At 37.6% G+C, this 23,827-nt stretch overlaps 2 protein-coding genes across 5 annotated transcripts in view; both read right to left on the bottom strand.

Annotated features, from left to right (window-relative positions):
- Positions 1-17,899, bottom strand: part of F11 (coagulation factor XI) — a 31,906-nt gene extending 14,007 nt beyond the window's left edge. Inside the window, exons 1-5 of one of the 2 annotated variants that reach the window (XM_072625400.1) lie at positions 17,792-17,899; positions 16,180-16,232; positions 8,524-8,686; positions 6,436-6,542; positions 2,530-2,689 (exon numbers count right to left, since the gene is read on the bottom strand). In XM_072625400.1, the coding sequence (XP_072481501.1) occupies positions 2,530-2,689; positions 6,436-6,542; positions 8,524-8,686; positions 16,180-16,231 (482 nt within the window). In that variant the 5' untranslated portion in view covers position 16,232; positions 17,792-17,899. Of the gene's footprint in view, positions 1-2,529; positions 2,690-6,435; positions 6,543-8,523; positions 8,687-16,179; positions 16,256-17,791 lie in introns of those variants that run through there. The other variant, XM_072625399.1, reaches the window with a different exon arrangement.
- A 4,698-nt stretch (positions 17,900-22,597) lies between these two features.
- KLKB1 (kallikrein B1) overlaps positions 22,598-23,827 on the bottom strand; it is a 35,762-nt gene continuing 34,532 nt past the window's right edge. Inside the window, exon 16 of one of the 3 annotated variants that reach the window (XM_072625031.1) lies at positions 22,598-22,843. The gene's annotated coding sequence lies outside the window, so the exon portion shown is untranslated. The remainder of the gene's footprint in view (positions 22,844-23,827) is intronic. The other 2 variants (XM_072625033.1, XM_072625030.1) reach the window with 2 other exon arrangements.

The following is a 23,827-nucleotide window of genomic DNA, read 5'->3' as shown; positions in this document are numbered from 1 at the left end:
AACAACCCTGTAAAGGAGGTACTGTTATTTTCTCCATTTTGCAGTTGAGGAAACAGGTGCACAGAAGTTAAGTGACTTGCCCAGGGTGACACAACTAGCATGTGTTTGAGGCAGGCCAGATTTGAACTCAGGTCTTCTTGATTCCAGGCCCAGCACTCTATCCATACTGCACTACTTATCTGTTTCTGAATATAAGACCATTGGGTTATAATAATTACAGATTCATAAAATAGAAAACACAATTTTGTCACCAGGCAATGAGAGGAAATCACACGTTATTTTGATATTTAACCCAAAGAATATTTCAAAATACAGTGTATTATTATAATGCTAAGAAGCCCCAAGTTGATACAATTAAATCTGATTTTAAGAAATAGTTGGGGAGAGAAATAGATGGAAGATTTTCTTTATTCTGTGTTTTCAATTCAGTTGAAGAAACAATTCCTAGATTCCTAGAGTTAGAGCTGGAGCCTGCTGTAGTGGTCTCCTGAGTTGATCTCTTCACTTTCTAGATGAGAAAACTAAGTCCAAGAAAGATTAAGTTATTTGTCTAAGGTCACACAGGCAGTAAGTGACAGAGATGGGACCTGAACTCAGGTCCTCTGACTCCAACTAAGTTTGGCTTTCACTGCTTTGAATTTACTGTTATACTTTAAAAGCCCACAGAGGAGAAGTAAGCTCAGTGGGATCTGACTTTAAAAGTACAATGAAAATTGTTCCCTTCTGAAACAAAAAATTATAAAAATGTGTGTATATATAATATACATGTATATGTGTGTATAGATATATGTACAAATACATTACACATACATACATACACATATATGTGCACACATAAAAATATCTTTGTTCAATCATGTTCTGATTCTGTATCAAGAAATCATAAGACAGGTAGTGGCATACCCTAAAACCATTAAAATCCGGATTTAGATAAAGTATTTATTCATAAATTGTTCGTATTAGAGGAGATCTCAGAGATTCAACAGCATCATGTTACAGATAGGGAAACTGAGGCTCAAAGAGGGAAAATGTCACATAGTGGCAGATGTGAGGCTCAAATCTAGTTCTTCTGACTTATGGCATAATGTTCTTTTTCCCCAGCATATTGGTCCTTTGTATTTTTTCTCATTCCACATATGTGTGTGTATGCAAATATATGTATGTGCACATATATATGTATATGTGTAAGTGTATGTATGTGTATATGTTTGGGTGTATATATGTATGTGTGTATATGTATGTATATGTGTGTGTTGTTATCCGTGTGTATGTGTGTGTTGTTATCCATGTGTGTATGTGTGTATACGTATAAGTGTGTGTGTGTATGTGTGTATTTATATATGTGTGTATGTACGTATTGGTTGCTTTCCCCACTGGATCATTGTTGTTTGGCCTTCATTCTTAAAGAAGACTGTGACATCAGGAAGATGATGCCATGACTTGCAAATGCGTTGGATTTAAGTGAAGGAGAGCAGTGCAAGGTCACCAGCCTCACTTTCTCCTCCAGAGCCATCTGAGTCCAGTGGCCAGATATAGATAAGGACAACTGGAGCTGGCCCTACTCCTCCCACCTCCCCACTGGATTATATGTCCTTCAAAGACATGGATGTCTTTCTTGTATCTCTTTGTGGAGCCTTGTATAGTATTTTGCACTAAATAGGAGCTTGGTTCATGTTTCCTCTGATATTTTCAAGACCAAATAATAATAACTGCAGCCAGGCAGCCTCTCCATCCACTGGCATAATAGATAGAGACCTGGACTCAGAATGACCTGGGTTGAGTCCAGTCATATTCAGTATGACCCTGGGCAAATTGCTTACCCTCTCTGTCCTCCCAAGAAACTCTCTAAGACTCCAACTTGCAGATCATTACTGATCTCCATTGGCACAGGAGTTTCCTCACCATGTAGCTCCTTGCCCAAATGGAATCATGAGTCAAGAATAAGAAAATCAAATAACAAGAATGATAACAATAATAAATTAAAAACAATAATAAATAATAAATTATATGATGTTAGGTTGTAATATAATGTATTAATAATATGCTATATGATATGATATATAATACAATGTGGTGTGGCATAGTATGATAAGATATAAAATAATTAAATTTGTGGTACTCATATGCTACAATATATGATATAATTTATATTATAGATGATAGTATATAATATATGATATGATTTAATATAATAGATTTCTGACATTAACATAGCACTTTAAAGTTAGCCCAGTATTTATGTATATTTTCTCATCTGAATCTCCCAGTAACCCTTTAAGGTTTTACAGGCATGGTCACCCCCACTTTACGGAATAGATATCCAAGACTCAGAGAGATGTGGTAATGTCCAGGAACACCCACCCAATAAGTGTCAGAAGTAGGATTTTAATGAATTTCTCTTTTGATTCCAGGTCTCTTTCTACTAAATCATGTTGACTGTACCTTGTACCATAACTGTCAATCAAATTATATTTCTTTTTCTACTCACACATTTAGAGAACCCCTAGACACAACCTAGACCTCTCTCACCGATGGGCCTCACTGTGAAATGTCTGCATGGCATACGTAAAGAAGTGGCAGTGGGCATCGTTGGTGCATCTGTCTTCACATTCTTGAACGCTCTTGGCAACAAAGGAATTGTAGTTCATTCCCTTCATACTGAGTCCTGTGTAGATATCTGTGTGACAAGCTGGATAAGCAAAAGAAGTTGAAATATTGTTATATTAAGTTGGCTCTAATAATCACCAAGAAATATGGGGCCATATTGGTATCCTATGGGGCTAAATATGATCAGCATAATTCTATTTCAGTAACTTCTCTCCCGGCTTACGATCAAGTTCCCTTTCCTAACTTCCTTTATTTCTTTTAACATCTACACAATTTTTACCCCAATGCAAAACCAATATAATAGCTTATGCTTGTATAATAGTCTAGCGTTAGTACTTTACACATTGGACATAGCAATCCCAGCTACTTGGGAGGCTCAGGCTGATGAATCTTCTGAGATACAGAGGACTATGCCAATTAGGTAAGTTCCCAGAATTAGGAGTCCACCAGGTTGCCTAAGGAAGGGTCATGAAAAGGCCCACATCAGAACTGAACAGATCAAACCATCTAGGCGTATTGGAATTGGGACCAGGCCCCTGAGGAGGTTCTGCCTTTTCAGCCTTTCTAAGATGGAGAAACATAGTTTTAAAAATATGTATTAAACAAAGCACTTCATATTCATTGCATCATTTGATCCTACCCTTCCCCTTCCCCATAATCCTGTGATTTAGATAGTGAAATGATTACTATCCTTCTTTAAGAAACTAGTTCTTCAAGTGTTACTAAGAGTTACTCAGTCAAGACTTGAACTAATCCCCCAATTAAAAAACCATTTTTTTTCAAAACACTGCCCTGCCTCTCCAGCAAATAAAATATCATAAATATTCTCTCAATTTTCCCACTTTCTAGAATATTTAATGTACTTGTTTCTTATTCACCTTCTAGTAGGAGTGAATCTAGCACTTCCTTATAGAACTGAGTGTATGCTCCAGCTCTGTGGGAGATGACACAGATGTTTTGGCCCTGTAGCTGTCCTATCTCCAATATTACTTTGCACGTTCAATATCTTTTTTAGAAAGCACCCTGTTCATTCTTTTTAAGGGAAACCCTAAACATGAGTTCTGATTAATCTTTGTCCAGGATAGGGATATAATTTGAACTAGAGAGTACAAGAAATGCCTGATTCCAATCTCTTTGGGCCCAGGCTCTCTCAGGACTAAACCTGATCAGTTATAATTCAAGAAGCCTTTGTGAGTGTGGGCACTGCCAACCCCTAGCCCCAGACCCATTAATAATATTACTTTAAATTTATTCATTTTTTCTCTTGTTTTTCTATTCATTCATTCATTCATTGAACAAAGGTTTATTAGATATTTACAATAAGAACAGACTGTTTACCTTTTATGTATGTAAAATGTATGTCTAAGATTGTTATTAGCAGTTAGGTAGTCTATAAAGAAGATTAGGGGAAACCTGAGTATGATATGACTTTAAAAAGTGAAACCATTTAGGAACAGTTAGAAAGATCTTATACAAATGAGGTACAAGAGGAAGAGCAGACATAGAGGAACTGAATGGAGAAGGAGGGCTAGTAGTTCTAGAAACCTACTTTCATCAAGAATCAGTTCAAGAGGCAACAATACATACATATCTAGAAGAGTATAGAAGTCTTCTAAACTTAGAAATAAAAGCCTAAGGGGATAGGGAGGGGGAGAGGATAAAGGAGAGGTCTCTAGAGGGGAAGGGAGGAAATCGATTAAAGAGGGGTATAGAAGGGTCTTTAGATAAATGGGAATGGGGGATAAGGGGGAAATCCTAGGTTAAGTAATAGGAGGGCAAAGCAACAGGTAGAAGTAAAGCAAAGGGGTCAGGAAGGATAGAACATAAGAGATATGCACAATTATGAAAACAAATTATAAATTATAATTATATAATATAAACAAATTATAAGAACAAATCAGAAGTAGAATTTGTTAGGGAATGTATATGTCTATACATACATATGTGTGTATGTACATGTGTAGGTATATATCTATATGTAAATATATCTGAACTTAACTGTAACCTTCTTGGGGATGGAAAGAGGGGGGAAAACAAAGTAAAAAGTGCACTGCAGAGAACCAAAGAAGACTTGCAAGAAAACAAAGAAAAGATGGATAGTTCTCAACACAACGTGTAGTATTTATTACAAGATTTTCTTGAAATGGAAATTTATTGCTATATATATTAAATCCTCTTAACATTCTGTTGTGCACATACTATGCTTTTTTTCTTTTCTTATTTTGTATTTAAATTTATGTTTTTTCTTGTCTTATTGTGAATTTCTTTTAGTATTTGTCTAAAATTTTTTTAAAAGAATATTTGCTATTTTTAAGGCACTATTTCACAGATTCAAAGGTAAATAAACCACAATTCCTGAAGAAGCTTTAGGTGGCAGAGTGGATAAGTATGTTGGACTTGGATTCAGATCCTGCCACAGAAACTTTCTACCTTTGTGACTCTGGGCAAGTCACTTAACCACACTCAGTCTCAATTTATTCAGCTGCAAAATGGGGATAATAATAGCAACTACTTCACAGAGTTATTATGTGGATCAAATGAGATCATGTATGCAAATGAGATAATGTATGTATCAAATGAGATCATGCATGCAAATGAGATCATATATGTATCAAATGAGATCATGTATTATCAAATGAGATCATGTATGCAAATGAGATCATGTATGTATCAAATGAGATCATGCATGCAAATGAGATCATATATGTATCAAATGAGATAATGTATTATCAAATGAGATCATGTATGCAAATGAGATCATGTATGTGCCAAATGAGATCATGTATGTATCAAATGAGATCATGTATGCAAAATAGTGCTTATTATTATTATTATTAATTATTATTACTGTATTCAGGTCTCTATCTCATCCGCACCCCCACATCTTATCATGCAGTTATTTACTTTCTCCATTAACATTAACACTTTCTTTTTACTTAAGGTTGCACCACAGATATGATTAGTGAAACCAACATTTGGAATTTTTTTCTTATTCTCTTCACATCTGTGTTTATGCTGCTTCCATTGCTAGACTGCATGCTCCCTGAGGACAAAGACTATCTCTTGCTTGTCAGAACTTAGTGCCATGCTTTGTACTAGGTGGGTGATTCATATGTGCTGCATCTCTGTAACACTCATGGTAACCGTCCTTGTGTCCATATTCTTTCCCTTTGCCTTCTATTTGTTGACATACTAATTTTTTTTTACAGGTCACTGACAAAATACTGAGTCTTCAGGAGCATATGAAGCATGGTAGAGACAGAGAAGAATAGAGAGAATGGGAAAGGGGAAAGAAAATATTGATAGCTGAGAGTAAAAGTATGCACCTTTGTGGTAGGAATTAAGGCTTCCTGAACATTGGAGGTGTAACTGATCCCCATGTCCATATTCAGTTTATTCCTTTGGATCAATTTGTGCGTTCATCCTTAGTTGTGAAGAAGACGAAGCCATCAGAGACACGATGACATGACTTGCACTTGACTTTGTTTTGAGTGAGGGAGGGCTGTGCAGGTCACCAGCCTCACTTCTCCTCCAGAGCCATCTGAATCCAGTGACCAGATGTTCATCAGGATGACTGGAGATGACCCAGGATGAGAGAATTGGGGTTAAGTGACTTGCCCAAGGTCACACAGCTAGTGAGTCAAGTGCCTGAGCTGCTATTTGAACTCAGGTCCTCCTGACTCCTGAACTGGTTCTCTATCTACTGCATCTAGCTGCCCCTTTGGATCAATTTAGCCACTGTAGAAGTGCAATAAAATATCTCTACTGTGTTTTACAAGAAAATAAGGAAATGAAGACTGTCTTCATTAAGCCACTCTAATACCTTACCACTTAATTGGTGCTGACATTGTTTAAAGGAATGCCCAGAGATTGCTCCTGTCATGTTCACTGTTGGCAATGTTTCTGTGACACTGTCTTTCAGGAGGCAGGCAAACCTATGTTGAGAAAGTAGTATAAGTCAATGAAAGTGGTTCAAAATAAAACATGACCCTAGAAGTTAGCATACAGAAAACCAAGAAAAACAGAAAAGGAATCCATCCTTATGTCTCACACTTAACCAAAAATATTTCCTTAGCAGGTTGAGATGGTCTTTAAAGAGAACTTCCTCACTATAGATCTATAAATGTATGATTCTATTTCTATACATTATCACATGTACTCCCATATACTGAACCATATTGTTACTGGTATGGATTGTTGTAACTATGGGTCACACGTCTAAACTGAGATCTCCTTAAAAAGAAGCTTTAGGTGGCAGAGTGGATAACTCTGCCACCTACATATATATATATATGTGTGTGTGTGTGTGTGTGTGTGTGTGTGTGTGTGTGTGTGTGTGTGTGTGTGTGTGTGTGTGGTGTATGTATGTATGTATGTATAAGAAATATAAATGCAGAGTTGCATTTTTCAATAGGAGATGACAATCTGGGAACAAACAATAAAAACTGTAACCTCCATATAGACTAATGGAAAATAACATATCTCCATCTATAAGATGACATTTTTCTAAGTAGAACTTGGGGTATGGAAGTGCATCCTAGTACAGAAGCATAAAATTTAAAATTGAAAGCAACTTTACAGATCGTTGAATTGTGAGCTGCTAATTTTATATACTATAGAAACAGACATAATTTGAGAATCAAGGCTGAGTGAGATGACAATGATTTAGAGAAAGTATATCTGTCATTCATAGCTGAGTGGCTATAGTTGCCACACTTGTCATAACTAGTTTGTGTGCAGAACAAGTTTCAAAACAAAATTCTCCTCACTCTATGGGTCTTTCAAATGGCCATCCTGCCAGGGTCAAACATCAGGATTTCTTGAGATTTCCCCGGTGGGGCTTAGCATAATGATTTAAAGAATTTTGCACAGGCTCACCCATATTTTGAGCAGATAGAGTCAAGTGGGACTGGGATAACTGTATGGCATCTTCAATGTAGCTTCATGTGGAGGAAACTTGGAATGGCACAGAGTAGGAAGACTCTGGAATTTGTGAGGGCCTAATCAGATATACAGTTATTTTGAAAAATGACCAAAATATAGGGTCAGGCTATGACTTTGTACAATGCTAAAAATTACCTCCAAAACCTCCCACTCCTCCAAAACAAATAAACAAACAAAAAACATGCAACAACTCCATAATGCCCAGAATACCCACATTAGCTAATCATTTAAAATAAAGCATTGAGGACCACTGTTAATTGCTAACTTATTTTCTATAAAAACTAATTAACTGTGACTGTGCTCTTGGTCCAACATCTACCGCTAACTAGCTATGAGAACTTGGACAAATCATTTAACCATTTCTGAGTCAACCAATAAGCATTGGTCAAGATGCTATATCTTAATAAATAAGCATTTATTTAATCTTTAATAAACATTAATAAAGAGCCTACTATATTTCAAGCACTGGACTAGGAAGTCTAATTTTTTTCTTATTTTTCAATTAAAGGAATTGCACTAGATGATCTCCTAAGTCCCTCCCAAGTCTGGTTGCGATCTATGAGGGCTGACTTTTCCAGTGGGGAGAAGGTCATGGGTAGACGCTGACCCAGTAGCAATGCCAACAGCAATAATGAGTTCATACTTCTCCCTGTAGCTTTCAGAAAGATTGTCTAAGGTCCCTTTCAATTTTCTGTCACTTTCACATTAACAGTCACTGACTCCATAAGTGAATTAAATTCATGAAATCATCTAGTTACTAGACTCTAGTAAGTAATTTAGCAAGAACTTCTTATAAATCCACAGGACCATTGCAATCCAATTCAGAATATATGAGCAGATTATTTCTGTTAAATATATAAATATATACAAATGTACCTGTACATGTATATATATATATATATATGTATATATATATAAAAATATATGTGTATACATATATATATATATCCACATAGAATCAAAAATCTTTACCATTTACTGGGATCTTTGGTTGATTTTGCAGGCAGAAAACTGAACAGCAAACATCTTGGGTGATAGGTACACACTATTTGGCAGTACTTGGCTGTAGGTGTAAAAATGGTAGCCACATCTCCTCCCTGAAAGTGTTTATTTTTATACAGCTCAGGCATGCATCCTGTGGTGGAATAAATAAGACATCTAATTAAAGAGGTTTTCTTCTAGAAGAGATACTTGATAGGTCCTTTTGATAGGTAATCAACTCAAACATGCAATCAGTCAGTCAATCAACAGGAATTTATTGAGAGTCTGCTGCATGTTAGGCACCATTTTAGCACCTTGTAGATAGTAGATACTTCATAAATGCCTACTGACTGATTGATTAGTTTGACTCAAATGGTTAGGGAACTTACCTTAGGTCACCTAGCTAGCTAGTGAGTCTTAGACCAGAAGTCCAGTCACCATTAATAAACCAATTCCTATTCTTAAGGAACTTAGATTCTATCAGAAGATAAAATGTGTAGATGTTAAGTATGAAAAGAATAAATATAGTCAGAATAAATACAAAATAAATGCAAGATCATTAAATACAAGCTAATTAAGGGTAAAGGGGATACTAGTAGTTGGAAGGAATGATACTAATGAAAGAATACACTTGAAGGCAGTAAGGGAGGAACAAATAGCCAAGAGAGGTTGAAAATTAGAGGAAAGGCGATGCTTGAGGAACATGTAAAATGTGACATGTACAATAGAACATATAATCATAGATTAGGTTTATGCCTGGGGGGATTCATCTCTGTGTTTTCTATGTCCTCCTTTGCTCCCTTCTGAGCACTGATACTTAGTTTCCTACATTATTGATGTATACAGATGAACCCTGAAGTTATCCTGTTATCAACAAATATTCTTTCTTCTTGCTATAATTAAAAAGTCCCATAATGACTATAGAAAGTCACCTTATTGATGTTGAGTTACCATATCAAGGACATGTGATCTATATCTTTAGCTTGGTCGGAAGAGAGATGCCTGAGGCTCTGAGAAGTCACACAGCGAATCCAGAGCTAGTCACACTGCTAATAAGCATCAGAGGTGTATCGGAGAACTTGTCTTTTTGACTCTAGGTCTAGCATTGTATTCATGTCTCTCTACCTCTCTGTTGATGCTGAAAATGCATTAAATAATATCACTAATTAACTCATTTAAATGATAAAATCATCCTAAAATATCATTAGGAAGTTGAAGGATAAAGAAAGCTTTTATGAAATTGATTTTATAATTGAACCTTAGAAGAGGTCGCAACAGCATACAGTGAGGAATCTTTTTTTTTTTGCTTTAAATAGTATTTTTTTCCTGCAATTACATATCAAGAAATTTTTTTGCATTTATTTTTACAAGATTTTGAGTTCCAAATTTTTCTCCCTCTCTCTCCTCCTCTTCCCTCTTCTGAAAATGGTAGGCAGTTTACTATAGTTCATATATATGCTATTATGTAAAACATATTTTTGTATTCATCATAGATGTGGAAGAAGAAACAGATAAAAAGGGAGAAAAATGAGAAAAAATAAAGTAGGTGAAAAAATATGCTTTGATCTGCATTCAGAATCAATCAGTTCTTTATCTGGATGTGGATAGCGTTTTCCTTTGTGAGTCCTTTGTACTTGTCTTGGATCATTGCGTTGCTGAGAAAAACTGAGTCATTCACAGTTGATCATCACACGTGTTGCTGATACTGTGTACAGTGTTTTCCTGGTTCTGCTCATTTTGCTTTGTATCAGTTTGTACAAGTCTTTCCAGGTTTTTCTGAAATGTAGCTGTTCATCACCTCATACTGCACAACAGTATTCCACTACATTTATATATCACAGTTTGTTCAGCCATTCCCCAATTGATGGGCATTCTCTTAATTTCCAATATTTTGCCACCATGAAAAGGGCTGCTATAAATATTTTTGCGCTTGTAGGTCCTTTCCCCTTTTCTATGATCTCTTTGGGATATACCCTAGTAGTGGTATTGTTGGATCAAATGGTATCACAGTTTGGTTGCCCTTTAGGCATAGTTTCATATTGCTCTCCAGAATGATTGGAAAAGTTCTCAACTCTACCAACAATGCACTACTATCCCAATTTTCCCACATCCTTCCAATATTTGTCATTTCTTTTTTTCTAATATTTGTGAATGTGATTGGTGTAAAATGATATTCCAAGGTTGTTTTAATTTGCATTTCTCTAATCTAAAGTAATTTGGAGCATTGATTCTCCATATGCCTATAGATAGATCTTAAATATAGATATTATTTAATGCATTTTCAACATCAGCAGAGAGGTAGAAAGTCATGAATAGAGTGCTGTTCAGAGTCAAAAAACAAGGACTGATACACCTCTTATGCTTATTAGCAGTGTGACTAGCTCTGGGTTCCCTCTGTGACTTCTCAGAGCCTCAGGCAACAAATTGTGTGAAAAAGTAAAATACTATTTAAAGCAAAAAAAAAAATATTCCTCACTGTATATCTGAAAACTGTTTGCTCACATACTTTCACTATTTATCAATTTTTCATATACTTTCATCATTTATCAATTGTATTCTTATAAATTTGACTCAGTTCTCTACATATTTAATAAAGGAGGGCTTTATCAGAGATATTTGCTGTAAAAATTGGTTCCTAGCTTTCTGCTTTCTTTCTAATGTTGGTTAAATTGGTTTTGCTTGTACAAAACTTTTCAATTTAAGATAATCAAAATGATCCATTTTACATTTTGTAATACTCTCTATCTCTTTTTTGGTCATGAATTCTTCCCCTCCCTATAGATCTAATAGGTAGACTATTCATTGGTCTTCTAATTTGGTAGCTTGTTTGTCTATGGTACCTTTTAGCAAGATGTTGTTTCCTTCCTTATCTCTTTTAGTTGAGTCTGTTTTTGTTTTTACTTTGCCTATGATCAGGATTGCTATCTCTGCTTTTTCTACTTCTGCTGAATCATAATAGATGCTGCCCTAGCCCCTTGCCATTACTCTGTGTATGTCTGACTGCTTCAAGCATGTTTCTTGTAAGCAACACATGGTAGGATTCTGATATTTGATCCACTCTACTATCCACTTCCATTTTATGGGAGAGTTAATCCCACTCACAGTTATGTGAATCACAGGTACTATTACTGCCTGTATATTTCCCTCTATCCTATTCCTCCTGTTTGTCCTCTCCTTTCACCCTTTCTCACCTCACCAATGTTTTATTTCTGTTTACCACTTCCCCTGATCTACCTTCCCTTCTCTCAGTTCCCACATCACCCGTTTTTACTTAATTTTCTTCCCTCCTACTTCCCTGTTGAGTAAGAAAAAGTTCTCTGTTTAACTGATTGTGTATATTATTCACTTTGAAGCAATACTGATGAGAGTAAGGTTCAAGATATGCTCCTTGCGCCCTCTCCAAACTTCCTCTCCACTGTATTAGGTCTTTCTCACCTCTTCATGTGAGATAATTTCCCCATTCTACCTCTCCCTTCTTCTGCACCCATTATACTCCTCTTTCTCATCCATCAATTTTTTTATGTCATTCCCTCAAACTCATCCTATACCTATAGCACCTGTTTATGTATATTCCTTCTAACTGTACTACTAGTAGTACAGTTTTTAAGAGTTACAAATATCATCTTCCCATCTAAGGATGTAAATAGTTTAGCTCTTTTGAATTCCTTATGTTTTTCCCCTTTTTACCTTCTCTTGGTTCTTGATATTGGAGGTCAAATTTTCAGTTTAGTTCTGGTCTCCTTATGAAGGCTTGAAATCCTTTTATTTGCTTGGTTGACCATTTTTCCCCTTGGTGTATTATGCTTGGTTTTGCTGGGTAAATGATTCTTGGTTGTAGACCTACTTCCTTTGCCCTCCAGAATATCATGTTCCACAACCTCTGGTCTTTTAATGTTGCAGCTTCCATGTCCTCTGCGGTCCTGATTGTGACTTTCCAATATTTAAATTGTTTCTTTCTGGCCACTTTTTTCCCCTTCTTCATGTGATATATATTATATATAATATACTCCTTGGGGTTTTATTTGAGGATCTCTTTTCTGAGGTGATCAGTGGATTCTTTCAGTGCCTATTTTTGCCTACTGGTTCCAGGATATCAGAGCAGTTTTCCTTTATGATTTCTTGAAAGATAGTGTTCAGTTCCTCCTTTTGCTTATGGCATTCAGGTAGTCCAATAATTCTGATGTTGTCTCTCCTGGATCTAATTTTCAGGTCAATTGTTTTCCCATGAGGTATTTTACATGTTCTTCCACTTTTTTTCATTCCTTCAAATTTGATTGATTCATGATGTTTCATAGGATCATTAGCTTCCCCTTGCCCAATTTGAATTTTTAAGGTGTTGTTTTCTTCAGTTAGCTTCTGTACTTTCTTCTCCATTTCATAATTGAATTCCTTAAGTTGTTTTCTTCAGTGGATTTTTGTAATTCCCTTTCTATTTAGCCAATTGTACTTTTTAAGAAGTTTCCCAAGCTGCTGAGCCTTTTTTCATAATTCTCTTGCATCTCTCTCATTTCTTTTCCCAATTTTTCTTTTATATTTCTTATATGATTTCTAAGTTCCTTTTTGGATTTTTTTAATGAGTTCTTTCTGGGCTTAAGACTCCTTCATATTTTGCTTTGGAATTTGCCCATGGATGTTTTGACATTGTTTTTTTTTTTTCTCTTCTGAGTTTGTGAATTGGTCTTCCCTGTTACCACAATAACTTTCTGTGGTCATATTCTTTTTTGTTGTTTTTACTCACTTTTTCTTGGAGTGGGAGTGGTGGCTTTTTCCTTTCTTTTAAATTTGATCTCTGTTTCCAGAGTTGAAGAGGCTCTGTCTCAGTCTCCTTGTGCCAGTGCCTGCAAACCCTGGCTGTTTATTTAGTGTTATTCTGATGTTGCCCTGAGACCCACTGGGTTCCCTTGTATCAAGTGCTATTTTGAGAGGGTAAAGTGTGGGGGGGTGGTTGGCATTGCTGGAGGCTGTAGATGTCTGGAAGCTTACCTAGTGCTGAACTAGGGTCCTACTAGTGATGTTTGGCATGCGCTGAGGCCAGATGGAGTTTTTTTGCATTTCCCTGGGGTTACACTGAAACATGTGGTAGTTCTTGGAGCTGGAGTCTGCTGGCTCCTCTAGCTATGCTAAGGCACATGGTGGGTCCTTGTGCTGGTGTTTGCCTGCTCCACTACACTAGAACTCAGGATCTTCTGCTGGTATGCTAACATGGGGCTTGCTGCTAGCTTGCTGGGATGCATCCTGTCCTGGAATGTGCTCTCTTTTTGCCAGAGTGAGATGGACCGTTTTGCTGATCCTCCAAGGCTCTGCTGTTTCAGGATTTGTTGTGAAGCACTATTTTATGGTTGTTTGGAGGTGGATATGGGAGAGCTACATCAATTTACTGCTTACTCCTCCATCTTGGCTTCCAGTGAGGAATCTTGAAGCAATTTCTTAACAATCTTATTTTATAACAAAAAATATCAATCACTTGTATCTTTCTTACTTCTTTTCCCATAAAATAACAATTTATCTCCATAACAATGGCCTTGTTGCATCCATCCATCATTACCAAAAAAAACATGCCATCAGAGAAATGATGGCATGACTTGCACTTGACTTTGTTTTGAGTGAGAGAGGGCTGTGCAGGTCACCAGCCTCACTTCTCCTCCAGAGCCATCTGGGTACAGTGACCAGATATTCATCAGGATGACTGGAGATGACCCAGGATGCAATGGGAGAGGTACTCACTTAGAATGAGGTGACACCCATTCAGTGAATAAGCCTGTTTAAGAAGTAATCAGCAGGTGGCCCCTTTAATGAGGTGAAGAAAAATGACAACATCAGGCTGGGAGGGAAGCAGCAACAGTTACTACTGATAATCACTTTTAAGCCAGAAGGGTCCAGAAGAGAGCCCTTAGTCAGGGGCCTAGTGTTGTCCAATGTATGAGCCTTAGAGTAGTGAAAAATCCTGAAATGCCTTCCTAATTATCAAAGAAAGATAGATGGGTCTATCACAGTTTTACTGCCAAGTGAATTTTCTTTAACCTTAATTCTATAACATATGCATGTGATTCTAATAACTAGATTCTCTGATTCATCCAAAATGTTCAGTTGTTATGTACAGAACTAATCAAGATTGGCGTACTTTAATATGGAAAAATACCAAAAATAGGCCACAATGATGGCAAATTAGATGTATTCACCTCTGTTTTTTTCTGAATGAAAATTATATCCTTTCATTTTTCTTTAAATAAAGATATATAGGTTTAAAATAATATACATCAATATAACATTTATCCTCCTTAGTTTTTGGTCCATACATAATTATTAAGTAGTTTATTAAACATGAGAAATGGATTAAATCCATTGATCAATTAATAAACTTGATCCATGGCTTCTTAAGGGCTTGCTTAAGGAGAGTGAAAGATTTGAGAACTTTGGTGCATAGACTAGAAAGTTCTTGTGGACATCAGGCCTAAGACTGAAGACTAGGCAAGAGGAGAAAGTCTCCAACACCCATCTCAGACAAATAGTAGTAATAGTAACTTGCATTTGGTAGTGCTTTGAAGCTTGCAAAGCATTCCCCCTCAGTCTTTCTCTCCATCTATGTCTCTCTGCCTCTGACTCTATGATTCTGTCTCTCTCTGTTTCTCTCTATCTCTCTGCTTCTATTTTTTTTCTCTGTGTCTCTCTGCTTCTGTCTCTGTCTCTCAGTGTGTGGGTAAAGAAACTGAAGTTCAGAAAAGATAAATGACTTACCAAGATCAAGGTCAAGCAACTAGGGCCTGGATTTAGAGCTAGATCTCCTCTGATCCCAGGGTCATTGCTTTTACCACTACAATATCTATCCTCAAAGGATCTCTGGTAGCATTGCTCCCTCTACCTCAAGGGAAAGTGTTGATTGTGTGATACCCAGACTGAGACGATAACTAGCAGAGAACAAAGGGACCAGATGATTTTATCCTTATTAGGAGGAGAGGAGATGGGCCTCTAATACTGGATTGAGATAGAATGAGAAAGCAACAGGTACCTTCTTCAGGAAAACCATAGGCTGAGGAACATGGTGGACAGGGAAGAAAAATTATGACATCCTCAATAGAAGCATAAATAGTAAGAACCTAACCAATCTGGGTCATTCATAAATGACTCAGACTACTGGACACTGAGGAATATTACTAACTGGTTACTTTCCAGGGCTTTGATATGAATCCCTTGTTTTCTCTGATTTATAGTAAACCTGTTCCTTCTTTAGCCTTGGGAGCCTGGATGTCTATAAATGGAGTCAATAATTATACCCCAGGGGGCAGGAGACCTAGTGTTAAATGAACCAAAAATAGTAGAAGTCCCCCAAACAGTGCTCCCAGTTTGTCATGTCAGGGGCACCCTGTGATTCAAGTTTACAATTCCAGTGAATTATGTTTTATCTCATAACATGAACAACCCATTACCCCTGAAATGGACCTGCTTTTCTGGGTAAAACAGCAGAACTTTTGGAGGTGTCTTCTACCTACAACTGTTCCAGGAGAATAGAAGTTTCTTTCATTCTTTTTTTAAATCCATGGGAGACTTTCCTCACAAATGTATGTGGGTTTCTAATCTATGGATGAGAAAATCAGGCAACTTCTTGTCTATAATGTTTATATTTTAAAATAAAATAAAAATCATACTTACCACCTGAAACCAAAGCAAATAAGACAGTGAAATGAAGCATTTGATAAATCATTCTGAAAAGAGAAACACATAGCATTGTTTGGAGAGAGTAAAGTTATTAACTTTTTGGTAAACTCATCCCTATGTTGACCAATAGTTACAGAAACTGCAATGAAAGAATCACAGAGTTTTTGAGGTGGATTCTCCCAGTTGGAAGAACGATTACCTTTTATAGTTTGTGTGTTTAACTCTTCCACAAGTTCCAAGAACTGTGGAACCAGGAGGAACCTCAAGAGATCACTTGATCCTCTATTTGCTGAACGGAAATGGCTATCAACACTGTTACTCCAACCTATGGTATGTTATGCCAAATCAGTGCTTTCCTTCTTTCCTTTCTTCTTATCTTTTTTCTTCCTTCCTTCCCTCCCTCCCTCACTCCCTTCCTTTCTTCCTTTCTTCATTCTTTCCTTTTTCCTTCCCTCCTCCCTTATTCCTTCCTTTTTTCTTTCTTACCATTTCCTTCCTTTCCCACCCTCCTTCCTTCTTTTCTTCTCTCCTTGATTATCTCCTTTCCTTCTCACTCCTTCTCTCCCTCCTTTTTGATCCCTTTTTCCATCTCTGAGATCTCCCTATGCAATTCACTAATGAACTTTCTACTCTCCCTGTGCTAGTAGATGACTTTTCCCTATGAAGTTCCACACATATTTTGAAATTTAGTAGCAACAGTAGTCCTTGAAGACCAACCTAGCATAGGAGATACAGAGCTGACCTCAAAATCAGGAGGACCTAGGTTTAAGTTTTATACATATATACATCAGAGATGTCAAATATACTACCTGCTGGCCAACAACACTCCTGAGTATGACCTGAATCAGATTAAAATGTAATTGGGAAATATTTTACAACAACAACAACACAAAACACAATAGACCATAGATATTAGTATGTGGTTTTCTAACTCACATAGCCTTTGGGTTGTGGTTTAGGGGCCCCCATTATTATTTGCATCATTGGTTCATATTCCCCTGGGGACATAACCTTAACCACTCAGTGCCCAAGGCAACCCTCTAAATCAATAGCGGTAAATCAGGTGTCCATTTTCATTGGTAGAGAAAAGTTCCTCAACAACCCAGATGAAATCATGTGCCTGGTCCAAAAAAAAAAAAGCAGTGATGCTTAAGCTACTAAACTATAACTGTGCAAAATGATACTTTAATGTCCTGGATGAGTTAAGGAACTTTCTCTAAGCACTGAAAACAACTCTTCAGTGAGAAGATGACCAGAGGCAAAGGAGAAGAGAATCCCTTTAATCAGGAGCTCTTAGCAGATTAAAATTTGAAAAATGCCTCCCCTTCATTCTGATTATTAGTCATACATGATGCTAACCCTACCAATTGGTTTAACCAATTACAGCAACCCTTCCTAAAATGTGGCTTCTTTGGGATTAGCTTTTCCTGTAAGGTGGACTATGTCCCTCAAACCAAAATAAACTCTACATCCAGATGAATACCGAATCAGTTAATGGTTGGTAAATAAACTAATTAAGAAAGCTAATGCTATGGCCAACTATATTTCACTCTAAGATTTTTTTATTTGTTCGAAAAGAAAAATGAAATAATTAAAAAATCTGTACCTGAAAGCACAGTTGTGTTCCTATTTTGCTTTTAATAGCTCTACAATGAAGGTTTCCTTTCCACCAAAAAAGCTCACAAAAACCTCTTCCCGGCATGCTCTGGCATGCTCAATGGGCTCCTCCAGGCAAAGTTCACTTGATATAATTATTTGCTTTCTGGAGTCACATGTGCTAGGTAAACAGTCTATGTTTCTGTTGTTTGTGCCTACTTTCAGCTCTGTGAACATTATTCCCAACTTCAGCTTCCAAAAAGTTTTAAGAAGAGAAATAGTCTCCTGACATTTCATGCTCCAGAATAGAAATTGGCTGGATCTTGACTATATATTCTATAGCAAGGGGGCTAACTAGTTTGTACCCAGGCAGACTGGACACTTACTGGAGAGATCTCAAGAAAGCTGAGAGACACACAGATGAATCTATCAGCAATGCACCTTAATAGAGTTGTCTGTTTTATGTACGAGCACTCCATCTATGGTATTTCTGTGGCAACTCTCAGATGAATTGTTGCATTTCTGATAATATTTGACAGCAGTGAGGACAGATTCCAGGAAGAATTTATCATAGCTTTCAGAGAAAATTCACAGTTCTCCAAAATGTCTGGGGGAAAAAAACACAGCAAAAAAGAAACAAGACTCAACTCCAGTCTAAGGCATATCTAGAAGGCAGCAGAAAATACTTTTTTTTCAAGACTATGGAAACTATAAAACTGTAATTTTATCCTGACCCAAGACCTCAGTAGAAAGGAATGTGTATGAGGGTGTGTGTGTGTGTGTGTGTGTGTGTGTGTGTGTGTGTGTGTGTGTGTGTGTGTGTGTGTGTGTGTGTCTGTATTTAGAGGGGGAAGTGCGAGAGAAAGTGTTATACTTTGTTCAAGGATCATTTGTTTATGGGAAAGCTGTCTACAAAGCCAAGAAACTTTGGCAGATTTCAGAGAACACAATGGCAAAGGCAGAAAGACCCCTAGCAACTATTTTTAGAACAATCCCTTCATTTTGTCAGTGAGGAAACCGAGGCCCGGAGAGGAGTGATTTTCCCAAAGTTATGCTCAAAGCCAACTCATGGTGGAGCCAAGAACATGTGTCTAAGGTCCCAGCCAGTACTCTTTCCAAATATCCATGATGGCTCTCTTACAGATGTATGTCATTTAGGAAAACAGGCCAGATTCCATTTTGACTCAAGTCCATTCAATGCAACCACTCACACTGATTTGACAGGTTACAAGCTATAAATAAGGTGTCCAAAATGATGGCAGTGAATCAGATTCCTAAGGAAGCAGAACTGAAAGGAGGTTAGGAGGAAGGTTAACACCTGCAGAGACAAGAATAACCTACGGAATGTAAGAAAAGACACTGTTAAAGGAGGCAAGAAAAGAGACATTGCAGGAGTAACTCCTCCAGAGTTGCAAATAATTATAGAGCAAGAAGAAACCTAAAGAAACCTAAGCAAGGGGGTCGCTCCGATCTCAGGGGCTCAACACACTGGGTTATCAGCACTGCCATATAAGGGCATGAACCTGAAGAGCATTTTTAAAAGAAATGAGCTGTCAAGTTTTTTTGCGGGGGAGGGGGGCAGTCAGGCATATAAGCATACATGTCAGGCACTGTGCTAAGTTGTGGGGATACAAAGAAAAGTCAAAAACTGCCCCTACACTCAAGGAGCTCACAATCTATTGGGAGAGACAATATGCAAGCCTCCATGTTGAACATGGCAATATATCCAGGATATATTGGAAGTAATTGATAGAGGGAAGCCAATGACATTAAAGGGAATTGGGAAAGGCTTCTTGTAAAGGGTTGAATTTCCCCCAAGGAAAGAAGTTGAGGATTAGGGCTTGGAAAAAAAAAAAAAAACTTTCACATGCAGAGGATGTAAATATCTTCGTGTATTGGTGTGGAAGCCAACGATTCACGTATTTTCATTTGATCTGTTGCTATTGTCTTTAACCATCTTGGCATGAAGGTTCTCATTTAAGAAGCACCATTGTCTGAGGTTTCTTTTTTCTTTTTTCTTTTTCTTTTTTTGCAAAAAGAGGAAATTTAATCTACTCCAATCTCACAAAAGGGACATTCAAGATGCATTGCCTGTATATGAAATCTCTAAGTAGGATGGCAAGACTCTTTGTGCTGAAAGATTTTAAAGGCAAAGTAATATGTGAGATTAGATAAAATCATTATGTTCTTGTACTACTTAGAGAGTGTATTTACACATCTACACTCACACAATGGTGAAAAGAGATAACTTTAACTCCCCTGCCATTGTTTATAGGAACAGAAAGTTTCAGTATAAGAGAAGAGCTTTAACCAGGAAATGTGTAGAGGGGTGGGGGACCTGCCCCTTCAAGACTACATGTGGCCCTCTAGGTCCTCAAGTGTGACCCTTTGACTGAATCCAATCTTCACAGAACAGATTTAGATTCTATCAAAGGGCTGCACTTGAGGACCTAGAGGGCCACACATGGCCTTGAGGCCACAAGTTCCCCATCCCTTAAGTCTAACTTAGACTTTTCTATAGAAAACTTTAACTCAAAAGCTCCTCCACTCTGGTGCAACTCCAATGCCCCATCATAACATTCAATGTACGTTGATTTCTAGAAAGCTGTGTCTGAGAGTTAAATATAGACCTGACAAAGGAGTTTGTGCCTGTGGAAGTTAGCATGATATCCATCAATCAACAAGCATTTGTTAAGCTCTTACTGTGTGCCTGCTACTGTGTTAAGCACTATGGTTATAAAGAAAAGAAAAACCATGATGCTTGCTCTCAAGGAACTCACAGTCCAATGGGAGTATGCAAATAACCAGATAGATAGTAAATATGTACAGTTTTAATGGGAGGTAATCTCTGAGGGAAGGTAGAAGCAGTTGAGGGGAATGGGAAAGGCCTCTTTCAGAAGGCAGGATTTAAAATCTTATTATTTTTGTGTGTGTATTCAAGGCAATTGGGATGTGACTTGCCTAGGGTCACACAGATATTAAGCATCAATTGTCTGACGTGGAATTTGAACTGAAGTCTTCCTGACTCAAGGGCCAGTACTCTATCCACTGTGCCACCTAACTGGCCCTAAACTGAGCCTTAAAGGAAGCCATGAGGCAAAGGTCAGGGAAAAGAACATTCCAGGCATGAAGTCCAGATGGGAAGTATCCCTTGTGAGGAAAAGCAAACAGGAAGGTCATTGCTGTTGGATAAGAGAGTGCAGGGAGGGGAGTTGTGTTTAGGAGATTAGAAAGCAATGAAGTTAGAAATTGTTGAGTCATTTCAGTGGTGTCTGACTCTTTCTGACCTCTTTTGGGGTTTTCTTGGTAAAAATTCTGGACTGGTTTGCTATTTCTTTCTCTAGCTCATTTTACAGGTGAAGAAATTGAGGCAAACAGGGTTAAGTGACTTGCCCAGGGTCACACAGCTAGTATGTGTCTGAGGCTGGATTTGAACTCATGAAAATAAGGCTTCCTGTCCCCCTTCCCTGACCTCTAACCACTATGCCAGAGTTAGAAGACCCCAGTTCAAATACTACCTGTTATTGTTTGGGTGACTGGCCCCAGGGAGCCTGTTTCCTCCCTCTGCAGAATAAGAAGGTTAGACTGGATAGTCTTTACTGTTCCTCTCAGCTCTAAATTCTATGATCCAATAACCACACTTGGTTAGTGGATTGAGGCTTCCTACCAGTGGAATGCATGAATTCTTTTCAGTTACAGAAATTCGTGAAAATATGGAAGAAATTATGAGCATCATTAATACCTGCATAGAAATTAAATAAAATCTCAGCTTCTTAAACTTATTTTAACAAAGAAATCTTTTGTCATTTGGCAATAATGACTCAAAACATTGATTTTTCTATGTGTATAAAAATATAAAATATGGTTCCTAGCCCTGTAGAAAACCCTTTTGGAGTTAATAGAATTTTCAAGATTTTTCTTATCACAGATCAATGGGTAATCTCATGCTTCTTTGAACTACTAATGGCAGCCCATTGCTGGATGCAGGTTGGACTAGAATTCAAGGGTGGGAAACCTGTGCTCTCGAAGCCACATGTGGCCCTTTAGGTCCTTGGGTGCAACCTTTTGAGTGAGTCCAAGTTTTACAGAACAAATTCATTTATTAACAGGATTTGTTCTGTGAAGTTAGGATTCAGTCAGAAGGCCACACTTGTGGACCTAGGGATTTGTTGTATGGAATTTGGATTCTATCAAAGGGCAGAGCTTAAGGACCTATAGGGCAACATGTGGCCTTGAAGCCACAGGTTCCCCACCCCTATCGATGACCCTGCCAGCCCTGAGATTCTGGGTGTGTGAGAAATTTTTGCATCATGGTACAGTGGAAAGAATGCTGAACTTGTTGTAGTACTTGTCTTTCAGTCCTGACTGACTCTTACTACCTGTACAGTCTTGAAAAAGTCACAATTTCTCTGGCCTCATTTTCCTAATGTGCAAAATGAGGTGCTGGATTAGATGTCCTCTTGGGTCATTTCCAGCTCATATCAATGATCCTATTTACTCCAGAGATCATAGAAGGTTTGTCAGTGGGAGTAGCTATCTCACAAGCATGACTGATAACTGACTTCAGGGGCATCAATAACTCAGGACAGTACTGTGCTATGGCTAGAAAGACCCCTCAGGCCAAGACCCAAAGGGCTGAAGTTTGGATTTGGGGGAGAGGCCTTATTTTCTTCTTGTTACAGAACTCCAACTCCCATTAAATGAAACAGAAATGTTTATCTGCTACAGTGCTGGCCACTCCAAAGGTCAGGTCAAATACGGTTTATAAACATCAAACACAAACTGGAAATAAAAGAATCCCAAACCATGTTTTTCTTTCAAATTTTTTTAATTCAAAAACAATGTAGGTCAACATTCCAGATCTCAAGTACAGGCTGAGACAGCGGCATCCTGTTCTTGATTTATTGTAACCTCCAAGATTCCAGTTTATTTTTGCCAGAATTATTTGTTCCTATAGCCAGCTCTTCAGTCTTTGGTTTCTGATTGTTTCTTTGTCTGTGGATTATGCAGACCTTTTAGTTCATCACGTGCTGTTCTTGACAAGCCGCTTTAGTGTTCCTTTCTATATCCATCACAGGGTATAGAAGAAAAAATAGAAAAGGAAAGAAGGGGGGAAGGAAGGAAGGAGGGAAGGAAGAAAGGAAGGAAGGAAGGAAGGAAGGAAGGAAGGAAGGAAGGAAGGAAGGAAGGAAGGAAGGAAGGAAGGAAGGAAGGAAGGAAGGAAGGGAGGGAGGGAGGGAGGGAGGGAGGAAGGAAGGAAGGAAGGAAGGAAGGGAGGGAGGGAGGGAGGGAGGAAGAAAAGAAGAAAGGTAGGAAGTAGAGAAGAAGGAAGGAAAGAGGGAAGGAGAAAAGAAGAAAAAAGAAAAGAATTCAGAACACTTCCATTCCACTACTTAGAACCAGTTGGGGTTTGTAGGTGAATATAAAAACCATCAGAGCATTTCATTTAATAATAATCCCAATGATAAACATAATAGCAGTATTTATATAGTGCTTACTATATGCCAGGTCCTGTGCTAAATGCTTTACAATAGTTATCTCATTTAATCCTCAGAACAACCATGCAAGGTAGGTGCTATTATTATCTCTATTTTACAGGTGAGGAAACTGTAGCATTACCTTATTCCCTGCAGATTTGCATTGTTCTTTTCTATTTCCCAATACCATTGATAATTTAGGTTAATCTGATATAACCTTTTATACTTTTTAAATGTCTTACCATTACTATTATAGAGCTCAATTATCTCCGTTTAAGTCCCCTGATACTAAAAATTTCTGGGGCTACTAGGAAAACAATAAATTCCTTACTGTAATTCTTAGACTGCACAATGAAGCTGTGGCCCTATTAGAAGACTCCTCCATCCTACATAGTAACTGGCCTCATTATTTCTAGGACTTCATTTTCTTTTGGGATTAAGAGATTCCCCATGCAAGGAAATTCTGCTCATGAGTAGTTCAGGGATAACACCTATTTCCCAAATTCCACCATCTAAAAAGGCTGAGGCACAAAAAAGTGTTGAAGGGGTTGTAACACAACAGGCACATT

Source organism: Notamacropus eugenii, chromosome 7, assembly GCF_028372415.1.
Source record: "Notamacropus eugenii isolate mMacEug1 chromosome 7, mMacEug1.pri_v2, whole genome shotgun sequence".
In the NCBI taxonomy this organism is placed as follows: Eukaryota; Metazoa; Chordata; class Mammalia; order Diprotodontia; family Macropodidae; genus Notamacropus; species Notamacropus eugenii.
Note: the sequence above shows the minus strand (reverse complement) of the source record. Positions and strands in the feature narration are given on the sequence as shown.